The 21,670-nt window shown below is 42.7% G+C and overlaps 1 protein-coding gene across 1 annotated transcript in view; it reads right to left on the reverse strand.

The window, feature by feature from the left end:
• Nucleotides 1-671: 671 nt before the first annotated feature.
• The window catches only part of LOC308279588 (putative ATP-dependent RNA helicase TDRD12), a gene marked incomplete at both ends in the record, with an annotated part of 37,850 nt that continues 16,851 nt past the window's right edge, over nucleotides 672-21,670 (reverse strand). Inside the window, 5 exons of the mRNA XM_080720101.1 lie at nucleotides 672-685; nucleotides 12,903-12,995; nucleotides 14,507-14,696; nucleotides 19,439-19,524; nucleotides 21,290-21,345. Of these exons, the coding sequence (XP_080576227.1) occupies nucleotides 672-685; nucleotides 12,903-12,995; nucleotides 14,507-14,696; nucleotides 19,439-19,524; nucleotides 21,290-21,345 (439 nt within the window). The remainder of the gene's footprint in view (nucleotides 686-12,902; nucleotides 12,996-14,506; nucleotides 14,697-19,438; nucleotides 19,525-21,289; nucleotides 21,346-21,670) is intronic.

The following is a 21,670-nucleotide window of genomic DNA, read 5'->3' on the forward strand; positions in this document are numbered from 1 at the left end:
ACTTGCAATCCTGTAGAATTAGGCGTAAGTTGTTGTAAAATAAAAAACAAACGAACCTGTTTTGTCAGAACTGGCAGTGTAAAGAAGGCAGCACTGGAAGTGTCTGAGTCATCTGTAATGCCAAGTACCCTTCATAAACTCTTAATGTGGTTCGGCTTTGGGACCCAGTGTTTGGAATCTCAGACTTACACGTTTTTCCCATAGGTCACACAACCTATGATCTTCACTCAGCCTTATTTATTTATTTTATTGGAGACTGAACCCAGGGAATAAAATAGGCCTAGGGTGCAGCTCAGAGGTAAATGCCTATTCATTCAATTTTCAGTACCAAATACATTACGTGTGTGTGTGTGTGTGTGTGTGTGTGTGTGTATGTACACATATATGTATATATACCATGTATATATGTGTGTGTGTATATATATATATATATATTTTTTTTTTTTCTGGTAACTGGGGATGGAACCCATTCTACCTCTAAGCTACACCCCTAGCCCTAGTTTTTCTTCTTTACTGTGAAACAGCCTCACTGAGTGGCAAAGGGCCTCACTAATTAGCTGAGGCTAGCTGCAAACCATGATCCTCCTGTCTCAGCCTCCCAAATGCCGGGATTACAAGTGTGTGCCACCATGTCTGGCTTAAATATTATTTTATATGGAGATGTACAGTCACTACTTCTGTGAGCCTAAAAGGGAACAAAGGCAAATGATCAGCAATTTTTATAAAATCGTGACAGATCTGACATAATTCATGACATTGAATTGCTTTATTTCAGGAGTCCCTGAAACTGAATTATTTCATCTAAGGAAAAAAACTCAAGAACTGGTGAATGAAAATAATGACTTGAAAATGCTCATCCATCATTTGAACTTACAAATGAGTCAATATCAAGCAGAATTTGGGTGTTCATCCAAAGAAGAGGTAATGTTTTCTTTTATTTTTTTATTTTTTAATTAATTTATTTTTTAAATTGGTGCATTGTAGTCATATATCAATCACATTGGAGTACAAGACTTGAGAGGATATACAAGCACACATCATACAATTAGACCTCCTCCAGCCCCCATCCCATTCCCTCCCTCTCCCTCCATCCCACGCTTCTTTGGTGATTTACTTTGATACATTTGTTTATGTACCTCCTGCTTTTTAAAGAGGCTCCGTCCTCCAGTATTACATACCCTCTGATTGGTCACATTAGTTGCTTCACTATAGGGCCCTTTCTATAGCTCAACCTCTTCCTGTTGCCCTTTTCCTCCTAGTTATTGCTGATTAAGAGAAGCGTCTGATTTATATTTTCTGCGATATTTCTCTGTGCATGCTGCGTTGCAAGTACCGATCCCACTCTTGATGGTCCCAGTAGTGGCCTGGCTACTCAGTGGACTGATCCAGACCTCGCTGGCTCAAGCAGCGGCCTTGCCTCATGGGAAGCCCCAGTTCTGGTCTCACTGGCCCCTGCACCGGTCTAACCCCTAAGCTGGCTTTGGTCCCGGCCTTAGAGGCCGCAGGAGTGAACTTGCCTCACGGCAAGCTCCGATGCTGGCCATTGGCCCCTGCACCGGCCTAACCCCTTGGCAGGATTCCAATCCCGGCCTCGGAGGCCCCAGCACTGGCCTAGCCTCACGGCAGGCTCCAATGCCAGCCTCGTTGGCCCCAGCACCGGCCTAACCCCTCGGCAGGTTCCGTTCCCGGGTTAGGAGGCCCCAGCACTGGCCATGTCTCACGGCAGGCTCCGATGCCGGCCTTGCCTCATGGCAGGCTCCGATGCCGGCCCCAGCACCGGTCTAGCCCTTTGGTAGGTTGTTATCCTGGCCTCGGAGGCCCCAGTACCGGCCTTGCCTCGCGGCAGGCTCCAATGCCGGCCTCGTTGGCCCCAGCACCGGCCTAACCCCTCGGCAGGTTCCGTTCCCGGGTTAGGAGGCCCCAGCACTGGCCATGTCTCACGGCAGGCTCCAATGCCGGCCTTGCCTCATGGCAGGCTCCGATGCCGGCCTTCCTGGCCCCAGCACCGGTCTAGCCCTTTGGCAGGTTGTTATCCTGGCCTCGGAGGCCCCAGTACCGGCCTTGCCTCGCGGCAGGCTCCAATGCCGGCCTCGTTGGCCCCAGCACCGGCCTAACCCCTCGGCAGGTTCCGTTCCCGGGTTAGGAGGCCCCAGCACTGGCCATGTCTCACGGCAGGCTCCGATGCTGGCCTCGCCTCATGGCAGGCTCTGATGCCGGCCTTGCTGGCCCCAGCACCGGTCTAGCCCTTGGGCAGGTTGTTATACTGGCCTCGGAGGCCCCAGTACCGGCCTTGCCTCACGGCAGGCTCCGATGCCGGCCTCGCTGGCCCCAGCACCGGCCTAACCCCTCGACAGGCTCTTATCCCGGCCTCGGAGGTCCCAGTACTGGCCTTGCCTCACGGCAGGCTCCGATGCCGGCCTCACTGGCCCCAGCACCGGCCTAACCCCTTGGCAGGCTCTTATCCTGGCCTCGGAGGCCCCAGTACCGGCCTTGCCTCATGGCAGGCTCCGGTGCCGGCCACGCTGGCCCCAGCACTGGCCTAACCCCTCGGCCGACTCCGATACTGGCCTCGGCATTCCCAGCACTGGCCATGGCTCACGGCAGGCTGCGATGCTGGCCTCACTGGCTCCAGCACCGGCCTAACCCCTCAGCAGGCTCTTATCCTGGCCTCGGAGGCCCCAGTATCGGCCTTGCCTCACAGCAGGCTCTGATGCCGGCTTCGCTGGCCCCAGCACTGGCCTAAACCCTCGGCAGGCTCTTATCATGGCCTCGGAGGCCCCAGTACCGGCCTTACCTCAAGGCAGGATCCAATCCCGGCCTCGGAGGCCTCAGCACCGGCCTTGCCTCACGGCAGGCTCCAATGCCAGCCTCGCTGGCCCCAGCATTGGCCTCACCCCTCGGCAGGCTCCAATCCCGGCCTCGGAGGCCCCAGTACCGGTCTTGCCTCATGGCAGGTTCCGGTGCCGGCCTCGCTGGCCCCAGCACTGGTCATGCCTCACGGCAGGCTCCGATGCCGGCCTCGCTGACCCAGCAATGGCCTAACCCCTCGGCAGGCTCTTATCCTGGCCTCGAGGCCCCAGTACCGGCCTTGCCTCAAGGCAGACTCCGATGCCGGCCTCACTGGCCCCAGCACCGGCCTAACCCCTTGGCAGGCTCCAATCCCGGCCTTGGAGGCCCCAGCACTGGTCATGCCTCACGGCAGGCTCCGATGCAGGCCTCACTGGCCCCAGCACCAGCCTTGCCTCACGGCAGGCTCCGATGCCAGCCACGCTGGCCCCAGCACCGGCCTAACCCTGGCAGGCTCTTATCCTGGCCTCGGAGGCCCCAGCACCGGCCTTGCCTCACGGCAGGCTCCGATGCCGGCCTCGCTGGCCCCAGCATCGGTCTAACCCCTCGGCAGGTTCCAATCCCGGCCCCGGAGGCCTCAGTAGTGGCCTTGCTTCACAGCAAGCTCCGATGTCGGCCACTGGCCCCGGCGCCCGCCTAACCCCTCAGCAGGTTCTGATCACTGTCTCTGTGGTTATTATTTCAAAGGTTCCAGGTGTAATGTATCAGATCTCTCCCTCCCCTGAGTATTGGCCACTGGCATTGCCACTGCCTTCACCGTTTCAATCCTTCCCAGGCTCTTTTTCCACTCTGAATGTTGTCCAGTGTTCCTAAGCATGCGTGATGGTAGCATTTGACATTTGGTGTAATTTCTCCAAAAAAATAAAGTTGGTAAGATCCGGTTTCTGCTTTTCCTGGTTACAAGTCCCCACCACCATCGCGTAGAACTCTTTCAACACCGCATTTCTCCTTGGTCTCCGCTAAACTCTCTCCTTACAGGTGATGTCTGAGATTCTTAACAATATAGAGAAATAGCAGTCCTCTTTCACGGCGAATTTTTCCATAAGTTCCAGTGCATTTAGATAAATTTTGTCTGCATCTCCAGTGTCCTGGCATCCATAACGGCTTTCTTACCTCCTCTCCGATATTTTTCTTTATGTTTTTCTGTTCTGGGCCCGGTTTCTCCAGGGGTCTGGCGTGATACTCGCAGTTTGGCCGGGCCCAGAGTACCGCGACCCGGGCCCCAGCTGGCGTGCGCCGCGCGCGACCCCCGCCCAGAACCCAGCGTCTTACTGGGCCCAGTTTCTCCAGGGGTCTGGCGTGCTACGCGCAGTTCGGCCTGGGGCCCAGAGTCCTGCGACCCGGGCCCCATCAGGCGTGCCCCGCTCTCGACCCCCGCCCAGAACCCAGCGTCTTACTGGGCCCGGTTTCTCCAGGGGTCTGGCGTGCTACGCACAGTTCGGCCTGGGGCCCAGAGTCCCGCAACCCAGGCCCCGGTTAGAGGTAATGTTTTCAATTATGGAAAATCAGACCTTTTTTATCCTTTTACTGTTGAGTCAATTTATAATTCTCAGGGGTTCTTATTTATTATAATTTAGCTAAAAAGATGCATCCAAAGCACAGTCTTTCTAAAGATCATTTCATTTCCTTCCTTCCTTCCCCATAATAAAGAAAAGTAAGACCTTGTGTAAAACACTGGAGTCATATAGAAGGTCAATTATTGGAAGTCTATCTCATCTGCTTCATTTTCTATCCAGTTTCTAAGAGTTATAGCTCTTACTTATCAATACACAAACTTTGAAAAGAAAGGAGATGGACATATATTTTTACTTTTGTGTGTGTGTGTGTGTGTGTGTGTGTGTGTGTTTGTGGCATGGGGATTGATCCCAGCGGCATTCTACCTCCAAGTCACACTGCCGGCCCCATTTTATTTTTTATTTGGAAACAAGGTCTCACTGAATTGCTGACGCCTCACTAAGGTGCTGAGGCTGGATTCAAACCTGCGATCCTCTTGTCTCAGCCTCCCAAGTACTGGGATTTTCCATTGTGCACCCCACAGTTGGTGGATTTTTACTTTAGTAAAGTGATTGTTGAATTCAGTTTTACAGACTCCTACTGAGCAAGCTACTATGTCAGATGCTGTGAGGAATGCAAGGTAAACCAGGTCAGGCCCCTGGTCTTGGAGAACTCAGGGTGTGAAGGACACATGTGGACACAGGAAGATGACATGTGCCTGGCCCTTGCTGAGCCTCGCGCATCCACCACTGCAGTCAATTTGAGAGCACTCTCCTCACATCAAGGAATTTCATACCCAGCAGCAGTCACTATTCATTTTCCTTAGCATCTGTTCCCTCCACTTCAACCATATAGGCATTCACTACTTTCTGTGTCTGTGGATTTGCCCATTCTCAGAATATTTGTGTGTGTGTGTGTGTGTTACTCGGGTTCCTGGAAACCCTTCTAACTCCGGGCTACACTCCCAGACCTATTTTTATATTTTTAAAATTTGGAAACAGGGTCTCATAAGCAGGCGAGGTTGGCTTTGAACCTGCACGAATCTGCTGTCTCTGCCTCCCAAGCTCAGGGATTAGAAGCATGTGCCACCACACCTGGCTCTCAATTTTTTTAAACTCCATTTAGCATAATATTAATTGTGTGTGTGTGTATGTGCATGCACGCGCACGTGTGTGTTACTGTGGATAGAGCCCAGGGGCATTCTACTTCTGAGCTACATTCCCAGACTTATATTATTATTAATTATTATTATTGTTGTGGTTATTATTATTATTATTATTATTATTATTATTATTATTTGGTACTAGGGCTCCTGGAAACCCTTCTACCTCTGAACTACACTCCCAGACCTATTTTTATATTTTTTTAAGTTGGAAACAGGGTCTCTTAAGCAAGTGAGGCTGGCTTCAAAACTGCGTGAATCTGCTGTTTCCACCTCCCAAGCGCAGGTTTTACATGGGTGTGCCACCATGCCCACTGACCTTTTTTCTTTTTTGATTTGAAATAGGGTCTTGCTAGATTGCCGAGAGTCTGTGTTGCTGAGGCTGGTCTCCTGTCTCAGCTTCCTAAATTCTGGGATCATTAGTGTATTCTACCATCCCTGGCTTGATATTAACTTTTATTTTTTGATGCTCAATTCTGAACGCAGAGCCTCATGCATGCTAGACAAGCACTCTAGCTCTGAGCTACACCTCCAGCCCCATTATTAGCTTTGTTCTTTGTTTTTGTAGCACTAGGAATGGAACTCAGTGGGTATTCTACCTCTGAGCTATAGCCCAGCACTATTTTTTATTCTTTATTTGAATAAGGTCTCACTAAGTTGTAGAAGGCCTCACTAAGTAGCTGAGGCTGTCCACAAACCACAATCCTCCTGTCTCAGCCTCCCAAATATTGGGATTACAGGCATGCACCAGCACGCCCAGCCAGTATTACCTTTTAACAAGAAAACATTTTGGGGGTCACATGATAAAAAATGTAAAACTTTACCCTATCATTGCACTTCACCACTCAACCTTTACCATTGAATACAACACAACTTACCCTTGTATATACCAGCTGACACTTCCAGACTGAGAAAGCTATCCAAAGCAACAAAGATACAAACTTAAGAAACCTGAAATCATGAGAAGAATAAGGAAGCAATGAGCTCCTATAATTTCACAATAAAAGAACCCAACAACACAGAATTGCAGAGATTGCCAGAAAAACAAATAAGAAAATTAACAGCAAAAATGATACAAGATTTCCAAAAAGGAATTACAGAGAGCCTGAAAGAAATAAAGGAATAAAGAAACTGACATCCTAAATAGGAATCAGAAAGAAGCTCTGAAGGATACAATCATTAAAGTGAAGGCATCAAAACAAACTATAAACAATAGATTAGAACACATGTAAAACAGGATCTTGCTCTTAGAAGATGATCACTCCAAAAATGAACACACATTATATAATTTTTCTAAATTATATAATTTAGAAAAAATAATTTGACAGCATGAATAAGACATGGAAGAGATATGGGCCCATCTTAAAACAACTAACCTGAGTATAAAAGGCATAGAAGATGGTGAAACCAAAGGGATCATAAATCATTTCAAAGATCAGAAAATTTTCAGAACATAGGAAAAGAGGTTGATACGCAGGTTTAGGAAGCTTATAGGACCCCCTTTTGACAAGATCAGAGAAAAAGTTCACCATGTCACATAATAAATAGACTGACTAATGTAGAAGCCAAGGAGAGAATCTTAAAGCCAACAAAAGCAAAAGACCAAGTGACATTCAGAGGCAAACCAATTAAAATCACTCCAGACTTCCCAAATCATGTCATGAAAGCCAGAAGGACCTGAAGCAACATATTCCAAACTCTGAAAGAAAACAACTTGAAGCCAAAACTTTCCTACCCAGAAAAACTACCTCTCAAATTCAACAGGGAAATAAATCTTCCACAACAAACAGAAACTGAAAGAATTTATGTCTTCCAAACCAGCAGTAGAGAAGATATGCAAAAAGATTAACTGCAAAAAATAAATAAGTAATAAATGCCAGAACCAGAGAAATAATAATTTCCATCAAACAACTAAGAACAAACAGAAATACTACCTCAAACAGAAGCTAAAACTCAAAATATTAGAAATAAAAAATCATCTCTCAATAATCATAAATGGCTCAATGTACATAAATGTACATAAATGGCTTCAATTCTGTAATAAGTTGGCAAAATGGATTAAAAACCAGAATTCACCGGGCGTGGTGGTGCACACTTGTAATCCCCGCACTTGGGAGGCGAAACAGGAGGATCGCGCTGGTTTGAAGTCAGCCTCGTTGGCTTAAGAGACTGTTTCCAAAAATAAAAAAGTACAAAATAGGTCTGGGAGTGTAGCCTAGAGGTAGAAGGGTTTCCAGGAACCCCAGTACCACCAAAAAAAAAAAAAAAAACAAAACAAAACAGAATTCACCTATACGCTGCCTGTAACAAATGCACCTCACAAGTAAAGATAGTCATAAAGTAAAAGTGAAGGGCTAGAGTGAAGTAATCCACGCTAGCGAAATTCTAAGATAAGCAAGAGTAGCAACTATGATATCAGACAAATTAGACTTCAAGCCCAAGCTTATGAGAAGAGACAAAGCAGGTCATTTTTACTAGTAAAACAAACAATCTAGAAAGAGGAAATAATGATAGTCAACATTTATGCCCCAAACATAGGTGCAGCCACTTTCATAAAACAAAATCTTCGTGATAATCATACATAGATCCCAATACAATAATACTGGGAGACTTCAACACTCCTCTCACAATACTAGACTGATCTTCTAGACAAAAAGTCAGTAAAGAGGCCTTAGACCTAAAGAGCACTATAAGCCAAATGGACCTATTAGATACATAGACAATATTCCACCCAACTATAGCAGAGTTCACATTTTTCTCAGCTGCTCATGGAACTTTCTCCACAGCCTGGGCCACAAAAGTAAGCACTAGCAAATTCAAAAAATGTTACATAGCTAGGCATGGTGGCACATGCTTGTAATCCCAGCATTTGGGAGATGGAGACCAAAAGGATCATGGTTCGCAGACAGCCTTGGCTACTTGACAAGGCCCTTCGCAACTCAGTGAGACCCTGTTTCAAAAATAAAAAGACTAGAGCTGGGCATGGTGGCTCATGCTTGCAATCCAAGCATTCAGGAGATGGAGACCGGAGGATTGGGTTTGCGGCTCGTGAACAGCCTCAGCTACTTAGCAAGGCCATTTGCAAACTCAGTGAGACCCTGTTAAAAAAAAAAAAAAACTAAAAAAAATAGGGATGGGGTGTAGCTCAGAGGTACAATGCCCCTGGGTTCCATCCCTAGTACTGCAAAATAAATAAATAAAAATAAAAAGACTAGCCAGATGCTTGCTTGCAATCCCAGCATTTGGAAGGTGAAGACTGGAGGATCGCAGTTTACGGACAGCCTCCGCTACTTAGCAAGGCCCTTCACAACTCAGTGAGACCTTATTTCAGAAAAAAGAATAAAAAATGGGGCCGGGGGTATAGCTCAGAGGTTGAATGCCCCGGGTTCCATCCCCAGTACTGCAATAAATAAATAAATAAATAAATAAATAAATAAATAAATAAATAGACTAAAAACTAAGACTGGGGGTGTAGATCATAAGGTACAGTGCCCCTGGGTTCCATCCCTGGTACCAAAAAAAAAAAAGAATGTGACATACTCCCCTACATATTCTCAGACCACAATGGAATTAAACTAGAAATCAAACTAGAAGATCCAGAGTAACCACATAAACATGTGGAGACCGAACGCCACACTGCTGAACCAGGAATGAGTCATAGAAGTAGTAAGGGGTAAAATTAAGAAATTCAAGCCGGGCTTGGTGGCGCACACTTGTAATCCCAGCATTTGGGAGGCTGAGACCGGAGGATTGTGGTTCACAGCTAGCCTCAGCTACTTAGTGAGGCCCTTTGTAACTCAGTGAGACTCTGTTTCAAAATAAAGAATAAAAAAATTGGGCAGGGGGTGTAGCTCAGAGGTCAAATGCCTCTGGGCTCCATCCCTAGACCCGCATTAAAAAAAAAAAGAAATTCATAGAAACAAATGAAAATGTTTTTTGACACAACATGTCAAAATCTCTGGTACACCTTGAAGGCAGTATTAAGAGGAAAACTCATAGCACTGAGTGCCTACATAAGAACAAAAAAAAAAATATCACCAAATAAATAACCTAATGACATACCTCAAAGCCTTTGAAAAACAGGAAGAGTCTAATCCCAAAGCCAATATAAGACAGGAAATTATTAATGGATTACATAACTATAGGATATGTAAACAATGGGATTTTACTCAGCCATAAAGAAGAACAAAATTATGTTATCTGTAGGGAAATGAGTGGAGATGGAGAATAGTATGCTAAATGATATTAAGTCAGTCACACAAAGTAAAAAATCGGATGTTCTCCCTAATATGTGGAAGCTAGGGAGAAAAAAGGTCATAGAAGGAACTCTAGATGAAGATGAAGATACTATAGATAAACAAATAAGGCGATCTAACTGAGGAGATTGGGGGGATATTCTCTAATGCACATGATGTACATTAACAAGCATATCAAAGTCAATCTCTAAGCCAAACATGAGAAGAAGTGAGGGGGGAATAGGGAAGAAATTGAGAAAGGGCTAAATGAGTGATATTTCCATTTATGCCTCTATCATCTTGTAGTCCATTAAGATGTATGACTTCAATGCACCAATAAAAATTTTTTAAAAAGGTGAGCGGGAGATTTTAAAAAGTAGCCTAAAAAGACCTTTAAAATAAACCTACTCAAATATCCACAAGAATTGAGGCTGGTGGCACATGCTTATAATTCCAGGACTTGAGAAGCAGAGACAGGAGGACCTCAAGTTTGTAGCCAGCCTCAGCAACAAAGCCCTACAAAACTTAGGGAGATCCTGTTTCAAAATAAAAAGTAAAATAGGACCAGGGGCTCAGAGGTAGGATATCCCTAGGATCAATTCCTAGTAAACACACACACACACACACACACACACACACACACACACACACACACCCCTAAGAGATAAAACAAGGAATACCATTTATGAAACAAAACAGATATAAAAAGACAGGTAAAAAAACAAATTAGAACTCAAAACAATAAGAATAATTATAAATTGATCCAGGTACAGTGATGCATGCCTGTAATCCCAATGCTTGGAGGCTGAAACTGGAGGACAGCACTGAGATAGGAGAAGTGCAGGTTCAAGGACAATCTCAGCAATGTAGTGAGGCTTTCAGCAACTTAGTGAGACTGTTTCCAAACTAAAAATAAAAAGGGCTATGGATAAACCTCAGAGGTAGAGTGCTCCTGGGTTCGCTCCCCAGTACTCCCTAACACATAAACACTTACCAAGTTGAAAACTGAAAAGATAGAGTAAATACTAGGCTAGAACAAAGAGAAAAATGATAATTTTTTAAAAAATCAGCTGGGCAAGGTTGCACATGTCTGTGATGCCAGCGACTCAGAAGGCTGAAGGAGAAGGATCACACATTTGAGGCCAGCCTGATCAACATAGTAAGGAGTCTCAGAACAAAAAACTCCAAACCTCTCAAAAATCAGGAGAGACAGAGAAACACTGACCTTTGTCTAACAGAGTCCAAGAGAGTAAAAGTAGAAGGGAAAAAATCTTTAACATTGTTGACATTTAATATGTCCCCAAATACAAATTATATATCAATTTTGTAATTGTCAAATATATTTTGAACTATCCATTGCTAGATCGATTGTAAACAAAATTGTAGAGGGTTTTCTCTTAAAAATACAAAAAGAAAACCAATAGAACCACTAGTTACTTATAAAGAAAGCTCAACAGATTTTTAAAATTTTTATTTTATTAGTGCATTATAATTATACATGATAGTTAGGTTCAATGTGACAACACATGCAAACAACTCTTGGTGTATTTCCCTTCACATCCCACTCCTCCCTCCCCCATGTTAATGAAATTGGTAGTGACAATACCTTCACGAGTTGCTGCAGTATTATTTGAACTATTTGTTCTTCACTCCTCCCTCTTCGCTCTTCCTAACTCCCTCCAAGCCCCTCCCATTATTCTATAGGTCCCTTGTCAAATGATTTAAAGTCCCTTATATTTCCTATTTTCTCTCTGGTTTCCACATATGGAAGAAAACATACAATCCCTGACCTTCTCAGACTAACTGATCTTGCTTAGCATAATATTCTCTAGTTTCATCCATTTTGCTACAAGTGACATAATTTGCTCTTATTTATGGCTGAATAAATTCCACTGTGTTATCTATGCCACACTTTCTTTACCTATTCATCTGTTGTTTGACAGCTGGTTGGTTCCGTAATTTGGCCTCTATGAATTGTGCTGCTATAAACATGGATATACATGTATCACTATAATATTCTGACTTTAATTCTTTTCAGAAGATACTACAGAGACGTATAGGTGGGTTATATGATGGTTCCATTCCTACCTGACAAAGCTTCAAACTGATCTTGATAGTGGTTGTACTAATTTACAATTCCATCAACAGTGTGAGAGAGTTCCTATTTCCCCACATCCTCACCAGTATTTGTTACTGTTTGTATTCTTGAAGACTGCCATTCTAACTGGAATTAGATGGAATCTCAGTGTAGCTTTGATTTGCATTTTCCCAACTGCTAGTGATGTCAGACATTTTTTCATATATTATTGGTCAACAGAACTAACAGAAGAACATTAAGTTTTGTCTTAAATGTTAATGGAAAATAATCAAGAACCTAAGATACTAAATGCAGCTTATCCATTACCACACTTGAACGCATACTACCCAGAATCCTCTGCTAAAATATTTACATTATTTAAGAATAAAAATAAACCAGTAGTGCAGTTAACAATAGTAATAATAATAGCCAACATTTACTTGTGCTGAGTGTTAAACGAATACTTATATTTAGTATTATATGAATTTTTTTCTGTGTATGTGGTAGTGGAATTAAACTGACTGACAGTTCAAATTTATGAAAGATCTTTGAGATGTGGAATTAAAGATTGAGTCTATCTCCCACATGCACTGATTATCCTTAATTTTTGCACTCTACTGCTTAAAACAAAAGTCAATCATAAATGTAAATTAAATACCTAATCCATTCTTTTATTTTTCAAGACAGGGTCTTGTTGTGCTGATGAGGCTGGCCTCAAACTCTTAGGTTTAAGTACCCATCCTTCTTTAGCCTCCCAAGTTAGTTGGGACTACAGCTCACAAATGCCTGTTATATGTCTTTACATTATAGTAAACTCACCAAGTTTGAACTGCAGAACAAATGATCACTTTCAGCCTCTGTATAAAAAACTGTTCCATTAAATTAAGAAGAAAGGTAAGAGAATTACCACAGCCCTTCTAAACAACCTTTATAATTCTCAGCTAGTTAAGGGGTAGGAGTATAGCTCAGTGGTAGAACATGTATGAGGCCCCAAAGCTGTATGTAAGCTGGGTTTCATTCTCAGCACCCCTCAAAAAAGATACTATTTTATGCTATCTATGAAATATACCCAATTAGTAGAACTCACCAAGTACTGTAGCAGTTGGCTCTAGGTCACCGACAACACCCTTGTACCTTGTAATCTGGGGAGATTGTGCCAAAAAATTGAAACCATGGGAATCTGAAAGGATAAATTTCAAAATTAAAGCATGAAATAAAATGCTAAAAAAAATGTGAATTTAGTGACATACTACTTTTGCTCTTGGTTTCCCTGTAAGGTTACTAGAGCATAACATAAGCAGTATGTGAGGAGACTAAAACCTAAAAGCAAAGAGAAACACGTTAAATTGCTTCCACAGTCTATCATTAACTCTTCTCATACTTTTATGCAAAGGGTCACTGGCAATAAATAGTCCTTTAAAAATGCCTAAAACTTGCCAGGTGTGGTGGTGCACACTTGTAATCACAGCATTCAGGAGGCTGAGACCAAGGATTGCGGTTCACAGACAGCCTCAGCTACTTAGAAAGGCTCCTTGCAACTGTTTCAAAGATCCTGTTTCAAAAAAATAAATAAAAGCTGGGCTTGGTAGCGCATGCTTGTAATCCCCGCACTTTTTTGGAGGCAGAGACAGGAGGATCGCGCAGGTTCGAAGCCAGCAGCGTGCTCTGGCTTAGGAGACCCTGTTTCCAAATAAAAATGTAAAAAATAGGTCTGGGAGTGTAGCCCGGAGGTAGAAGGGCTTCCAGGAACCAGAGTACCACCAACATACATACATACATACATACATACATACATACATACATACATACATACACTAAAAAAAATAAGGATGGGGATGTAACTCAGAGGTACAATGGTCCTGGGTTCCACCCCCAGTAATGCAAAAAAAAAAAATGCCTTAAACTCTAAATATCCAAAACCTTACTTTGCTAAAATCTTTAATTACAAACATCTGGACTTCTTTAAATAAAATAAGCTGGGTGTGCTGTCCCATGCTTATAATCCCAGTACTTGGGAGGATGAGATGAGAGGATCGCAGATTCAAGGACAGCCTCAGCAAGTAGTGAGATTCTCATCAACATAGTGAGACCCTGTTTCAAAATAAAAATAAAATAGGTTGGGGGGATATAGCTCGGAGGTAGAATGCCCCTGGGTTCAAACCCTAAGTATAAACACACACACACACACACACACACACACACACACACATACACACACACACTTAAATAAGAAATTAAGAGTTTTTTCCATGCTTTCACAAAAACAAATAAATTTTAGGGCCACAGAATCTATCATAGGCTTCTCAGAATAAAACTTTAGTTCTTCAAGTCCAAGTCCAGAGTCACCATAAAAGCTGGTACAACAACTCATATCAACACATGAAGATTAGTGTGTGTGTGTGTGTGTGTGTGTGTGTGTGTGTGTGTGTGTGTTTCTGGGGATGGAACCCAGAGGCTTTTTACCTTCGGGCTACACTCCCAGACCTATTTTCTATTTTATTTGGAAACAGGGTCTCACTAAGGTGCTGAGAGCCTCGCTAAGTAGCTGAGGCTGGCTTCGAACCTGTGCGATCCTCCTGTCTCAGCCTCCCAAGAGCTGGGATTACAAGCATGCGCAACCACGCCCAGCTCCACGTGAAGATTATAAATAAGGTAATTTAAAGGAAACACTATTAATAAAGATCCACTCACTTTTCATTCCTTGGAAATCTTTTCTTTGCAAAAGCTCTGGCCAAAGACTAAGTGCTGGATTGAGTTTCCTAGACAAGGAAGCTGACTTTATACTGAATCTTGGCTTCTCTAAAGAATCAAAATTTTTATTCTCTTTGGGTGATACATAGCATGCGAAGTTCTTTGCAACTAGATCATCATTAATACAAACCTGTAAAATTTTAAAATATTTAATGGATAATGAAACACATGTAGTCAATTGACTGTAAAGAAAATATTCTCAAACTTAACCCAAAATGTCAATTTTCAATAAAACTTTTATAGAACATAATTTGATCAATTCCTTTACTTCTGCTCTGATAACTGAATTAAATACTTCTCATGAACTCTAATGAGAAAACAATAAAGATCTGTATGAAATACAAGAAGCATAGCATGCACATGTATGGGGGTTGTCTGTATGTGTGCCTGTCTGAGGATTAAACCCAGGCGCATTCTACCTCCATGCTACAACCCTAACTTCTTTTTGTTTATGTATTTAGTGGTACTAGAGTTGGAATCCAGGAACATTCTACCTCCAAGTTACACCTGCAATCCTATTTTATATTTATTTTGAAACAAGGTCTTGCTGAAGCTGTCCCTCTATCTCACCCTCCCAAGCACTAGGATTAAAGTACTAGGATTAAAGAGATGCACCACCATACTGGGCTTACTTTTTGTTTTGAAGCAGGGTCTCACTAGGTTGTTGAAAAATCTCACTATATTGAAAAGGTTGGCCTCAAACCTTTCATCCTCCTGTCTCAGCCTCCCATGTACAGGGATTACAGGTATGTGCCAACATGCCTGGTAAAAGAACGTGTGTGTGTGTGTGTGTGTGTGTGTGTGTGTGTAGGGGTGTGTGTACTGGAGATTGAACTCAGAGGCATTCTACCTTCCATTTCTACTCCCAGCCCAACAGAATGGGAGATGATTTTTTTGCCAACTACTCCTCCAATACAGGACTAATATCTAGAATATACAGAGAACTCAAGAAACTCAGCACTAAGAAAACAAATCCCCAATCAAAAAATGGGCAACTAAATAGACATTTCACAAAGAAAGAAATACAAATGGCCAATAAATGCATGAAAAAATGCTAAATATTATTAGCAATCAGAAAGATGCAAATTAAAACTACCCTGAAATTTCACCTAACTCCATCTAGAATAGCAACCACTCAGAACACAAACAACAACAAATGCTGGCAAGGATGTGGAGAAGTGGAAACTTTAATACACTGTTGGTGGGACTGCAAATTAGTGCAATCACTTAGGAAAACAGTATGGAGGATACTCAGAAGAATGGGAAGGACTTACCATATAATCCAGCAATACCACTTCTGGATATCTACCCAAAAGAACAGAAACCAAACTACCAAACTAATGCATGTATATCTATGTTCATAACTGCACAATTCACAAATTGCCAAACTATGGGACCAGCCAAGATGTCCATCAATAGATGAATGGATACAAAACTATGGGATATGTATACAACAGAATTTTACTCGGCCAAGAAAATTGTGTAAAGAAAAACACAATTACATCATTTACAGGGAAATGGATGGAACTGGAGATTACGCTAAGTGAAACTAGTTAGTCACACACACACAAAAAGAAACCGGATGCTTTCCCTAATATGTGGAAGCTAGGGAGAAAATTGGTCATAGGAGGAACTGTAGACTAAGGAGATACTATAGATGAGCAAAAAAGGAGATGGGAGGGGGGAAGAGAGAAATTCTCTAATGCACATGATGTACTTTAACAAACATATCAATGTCAATCACTATGCCATAAATGAGAAGGAGGGAGGTGTGGGAATTGGGTAAGGGCTAATTGGGTGATGTGTGCATGTATGTCTCCACCATCTTGTATCCCATTAAGATATATGACTACAATATACCAATAAAAAATTTTAAAGAATGAATCTCATTATTAAAAAATAACTGAGTCACTTTGAAAACAGTAGTTTGGTTGTAATGATATAAAGAATAGAGATAAGTATCTTTTCCATAGAGATGTGGGTTAGCAATTCTGAAATTACTTTATGTAAATATTATTGCTCAAGTAAGTACACAGTAGCAAATAAGAGTGGATTTCTCATACTAAAGAAAATGTTAAGAAAAGGGCAGGCTAGAATGAACCCTATGATTTTTAGACTGAAATTAGAGGAATCGCAGCTCCTAATTCATGTACAGATGGATAGATGAGATAAAAATAAATTAGGTGTCTGCATGAGTTAGTGAAGTGCCTACATTTCCTCTTTCTGCTGAGAATATGCACAATTGGTGAAACCACAGGAGCAGTAAACACACCTTATGCCCTCATTTTTATACCTCACTAGCACTCTTTAATAAAAGGAACCAACACCTTTTGGTAAATGGTTGATTATAGAGCTCGGGCTAGAAAATGACAAAATGATCCTGGAGCATTCTGTGATACTAGGAAGGTAAGTGTTCAAACAATGACAAGGTACACTAAAAAGACAGTATTCCCTGTTTGAAGAAATCAGGTTTGATTAGATTGTTCAGGCAATCTAAGCAAGACAATAATGACAGCAATGAATTATACCCCTCCCAAAATAAAACAACTCAAAATCTATATTAGTCTAAACTGGTAAACCCGGAGTGGTGCCGGTGTAATCCCAGTACTTGGGAGGCTGACATAGGAGGATCATAGACTCACAGCCTGCCTCAGCTACTTAGCCCGGCATGGTGGCACACACTTGTAATCCCAGCATTTTGGAGGCTGAGACAGGAGGCTCGCAGTTTGCGGACAGCCTCAGCTACTTAGTGAGGCCCTTTGCAACTCAGTGAGACCCTGTTTCAAAATAAAGAATAAAATATAGGGCTGGGGGTGTAGCTCAGAGGTAGAATGCCCCTGGGTTCCATCTCCAGTACCGAAAAAAATTAAAAAATAAAATAAGAATATGAAGAATAAATAAAAATAGGGCCAGGGGTGTAGCTGAGAGGTAGGATGACCCTGGGTTCTATACACAGTGCTACACATACATACATACATATATACATAAATATATAAATACATAAATATATAGGTGAATAACCTAATATATGGGGAGAAGAAATAGATTGTCACAGTAGAATTCCAATAAAAAATGTAGGATCTGGACTCATGCTTGTAATTCTAGTACTTGGGAGGCTGAGACAGGTTGGTGGCAGGTTTGAGGGCAGTGTGTAGTAATTTAGCAAGACTTTCAAAATAATAAATAAGGCTGGGGTGGCAGCCTATTTATGAGGTAGAGCACCTCTGGGTTCAATCGCCAGTATCACACATATATACAGAAGAAATAATGGAAATAGGTCAATAGTATAGCAGTGACTTTTACAGGCAAGAAATAATAATGAGTCATATGTGGTGGCACACACCTATAATCCCAGTACTTGGGGATTAGGCCCTTAGTGAGACCCTGTTTCAAAATTAAATTGAAAAAGCTGGGAGTGTACGCCAGAGGTAGAATGCTCCTGGGCTCAACCCCAGTACCCCCTCTACACACACACACAATGAATGAATGAATGAATGATGGTAATAATAAGAATAATCAGCAGCAGCATTAGCTGCCTACCGCGGCTGCCACCACCACCACCACCTCCACACACACTAGGTGTGGCGGCCCATACCTATAGTATCAGTACTTGGGAGGCTGAGACAGAAGGATCACAGGTTTGTGGCCAGTCTCAGCAACTTAGGCCCTCCACAATTTTGTGAAACCATTTCAAAATAAAAACATAAGATGGGCCTGGTGGCACATGCCTGTAATCCTAGTACTTGGGAGGCTGAGACAGGAGGGTTGTCAACTACTTAGTAAGACTCTCATCAACCTAGCAAGACCTTGTTTCAAAATAAAACAAAATATGCCTGAGGGTGTAGCTCAGAGGTAGAATGCCCCTGGGTTCAATCCCTAGCAACAAATAAAAAAAATAATAATATTACTGGTCATGGTGGTACATGTCTGTAATCCCAATATTTGGGAGGATCACAGGTTGCACAGTAATTTAGGGAGAACCCCTGCAACATAGTGATGGCCTGTTTCAGAATAAAATTTAAATTAAAACAGGGCTGAGAGTATAATTTGGAGGTAGAATGCTCCTGGATTCAATCTCCATTAACACACACACACAAACACACACATACGCACACACACACGCACAGAGTAATTATCATGTGATTTAAAATTTGTAGGTGGAAGCCGGGTGTGGTGGTGCGCGCTTGTAATCCCAGAACTTGGGAGGCTGAGACAGGAGGATTGCACAGGTTTGAAGCCAGCTTCAGCTACTGAGTGAGGCTCTCAGCAACTTAGTGAGACCCTATTTCCAAATAAAGTATAAAATAGGTCTGGAGTATAGTCCAGAGGTAGAAAAGCCTCTGGGTTCCACCCCCCAGTACCACAAAAAAATAAATCCCTAGGTGGGGGTTAGGGCATAGCTCAATGTTACAGTGTGTTTATGTATGTGCATGCATTACACACACTTAGCATGTGTGGGGTTCTGAGTTCAATCTCCAAAACAGCAACAACAAATTCCCTGGGCTAGTGGCTCTCTGTGGGTTCTGGGAAGCCCTAGATCTATGTCCTGTATCCACTTCCCAAAAGGCAAAAATGCACCTTGTAGCAGATCTTGGAAAAGGCCACCAGTCAAACTATAGCAGCAAATAACCTGGGCAGAGAGGGTCATGTTCTCACACATCATGTCTACTTTCTTTCTACACTCATGGTATCTGAATTCTTAACACTGGGCCCACATGACTTACAATGACGAAATCTGTGACACTAAATGTGAAACATTTAGATAGCTTCTAAGCTGTGTGAATTAGTTTTCCGTAGTGTTTATTTGTCATTGATAAAAGTCAAAATTTAAATAATGATAAAATATTTAGAAAGTACAAATCTTTTACTTACTTTTTCATTTTTTATTGTTACATAAAGGTAAACCTCAAAAGTATCTCCTTCCACAGCACATAATTCCGCTTCCACCTGAGTAGTTGCTAAATGACAAAAACCAAAGAACAAATGAGCTGTTAGCAATCATGACCATGTCCCACCTATTAGTCTCTGCTAAGCTCCTAAGAGTACCCAGAGCCACAGAGCTAGTGGCTTCCTCAAGTAGGACGGGCTCCTAGAGTAGAAGGCAGGTGGGGCAAGTGAGCAGGCCATGGAAAAGGCTCCTGACTGGAGTGAGCCACAAATCCTCTGTCCCCATCAACGGAAACCCCTGCTACCTCATACCTCCTCAGATATGCAGTCCAAATTTCCAGTCCCAATCTTTCATCTGAGCACCCCTTCTCTGTTCCAGATGTCCCTGGATTAGACTTATTGGCTCTGTATTGGAGACTAAATAACCCAAACAGCAGGCCCATTTACGGATATTGGTCTTTTTGTTTTTTTTTTTTTTTCATGTGTGTGTGTGTGTGTGTGTGTGTGTGTGTGTGTGTGTGTGTGTGTGTTGCTGGGGAGTGACCTCAGGGACATTCTACCTCTAAGCTATGCCCTCAACCCATTTTTAGAATTTTTTGTGTGTGTGTCTGTGTGTCTGTGTGGTACTGAGGATGGAACCCAGGAGCCTTCTATCTCTGAGCTATACCTGTGGCCATTTTTTATTCTTTATTTTGAAACAGGTAGGGTCTCACTGAGTTGCAAAGGGCCTAAGTGGCTGAGGCTGTCCTCTAACTAGGACACTCCTGTCTCAGCTTCTCGAATGCTGAGATTACAAGCCTGCACCACCACACCCAGCTAAAATATTTTGTTTTGAAACAGGATCTTGTTAGGTTGCTGAGTCTTACTACATTGCCAAGGCAAGCCTTGAACCTATGATCCTCCTGTTTCAGCCTCCCAAGTATTGGAATTTCAGGTGCACAATACCATTATCTTTACACATCTGATTTCATTTCATTTCTATCAGAACCTTTTGAGATAAGTACTGTTTTTATTTTATGGGTGAGAAGACCAAGCTCAGAGATAGTTAAGTAACTTGCCCACAGCTGCATACACAGAAGGTGGTAGGCACAATTCAGCCCTGGGAGTTTGCTTCCTCCAAACCCATATTCTCATCCCCCCGCATGTTCAATGGCCTCTCAAAGGCCCGAATTCCAAACCAAGAGACTCCCCAACCTCCTACTTCTCCCAGGTTCAAAGTTATCTGGCTTCTCCTTTACCCCGATGATGGGACAGCAAAGGAAAGGCCAGCACGCAACTAGTACCAGATGGCACCCTGGGCATCTGCACTTAACAGCAGCCAGCTCCTAGCAGTCAGCTGTCAGGATAACTGCCACAACAGTGTGTGTCTGTGACACAGAGGAAGCACACTAATAGGTAAAAACATCTCATACATCTTAAATTAACAATGATGATTGTTACACATCAAATATTTCTTGTTCACTAAAAAAGGTAGGCTTTTCATCAAATGTTAGTCTGATAAAATGCACATCAATTTGTTCTGCTGCACTGTACTCTTTAAGTGAGCCTCTTAAGAGGCAGGGGTTATTACTGAGTAGAGCTGTATCTACATAAACAGTCCCTTTCTACTTCCAGCTGTTCATTATTAGCATCCACATTCACCCTCAAAGTTTCAGGGGTACAGTCATTTGTGACGCTGATGAGGAGGAAGCTCCAGGTAACTTACAGAAAGCACATGAGGAAGGAGGGCCAAAGAGCTTAAAAGGCACATCTCAAACCCCCTGCTGACACGAGAGTAAACTACCATGAGTACTGGTGGAAAGCAAGCTGCACTGAATATGATGCAGTAGGCCTTACCCTTTACAATGTCCTGAAAGTACTGGACTGCCGCACTATCCCACTTTTTGGCAGGTCTGTAAGAGTAAACAGATGCAACTTCATTAAATAGAAACCTAAAGATAGTACACTAACACTGTTCAGTAAACCATTTAACACTGAATAATATGCCTAAGATACAGGTAACCGGGAGTGGGTATTCTACTCTCAGCCCTTTTAGAGACAGGGTCTCTCCAAGTTGCTGATGCTGGCCTTGAATTTGTGATCTTCTGCCTTGCTCTCCTGAGTAGCCAAAATTACAGGTGTGTTACATTGTGCCTAGCTGATTTGATTTTTAAGAAACTTACTAATTTGTGTGTTTGTGTGTGTACAGCAGAACTTTAGAACCAATGTCTTTATTTT

The sequence above is a fragment of the Muscardinus avellanarius genome, assembly GCF_963383645.1.
Source record: "Muscardinus avellanarius genome assembly, contig: SCAFFOLD_45, whole genome shotgun sequence".
NCBI lineage: Eukaryota > Metazoa > Chordata > Mammalia > Rodentia > Gliridae > Muscardinus > Muscardinus avellanarius.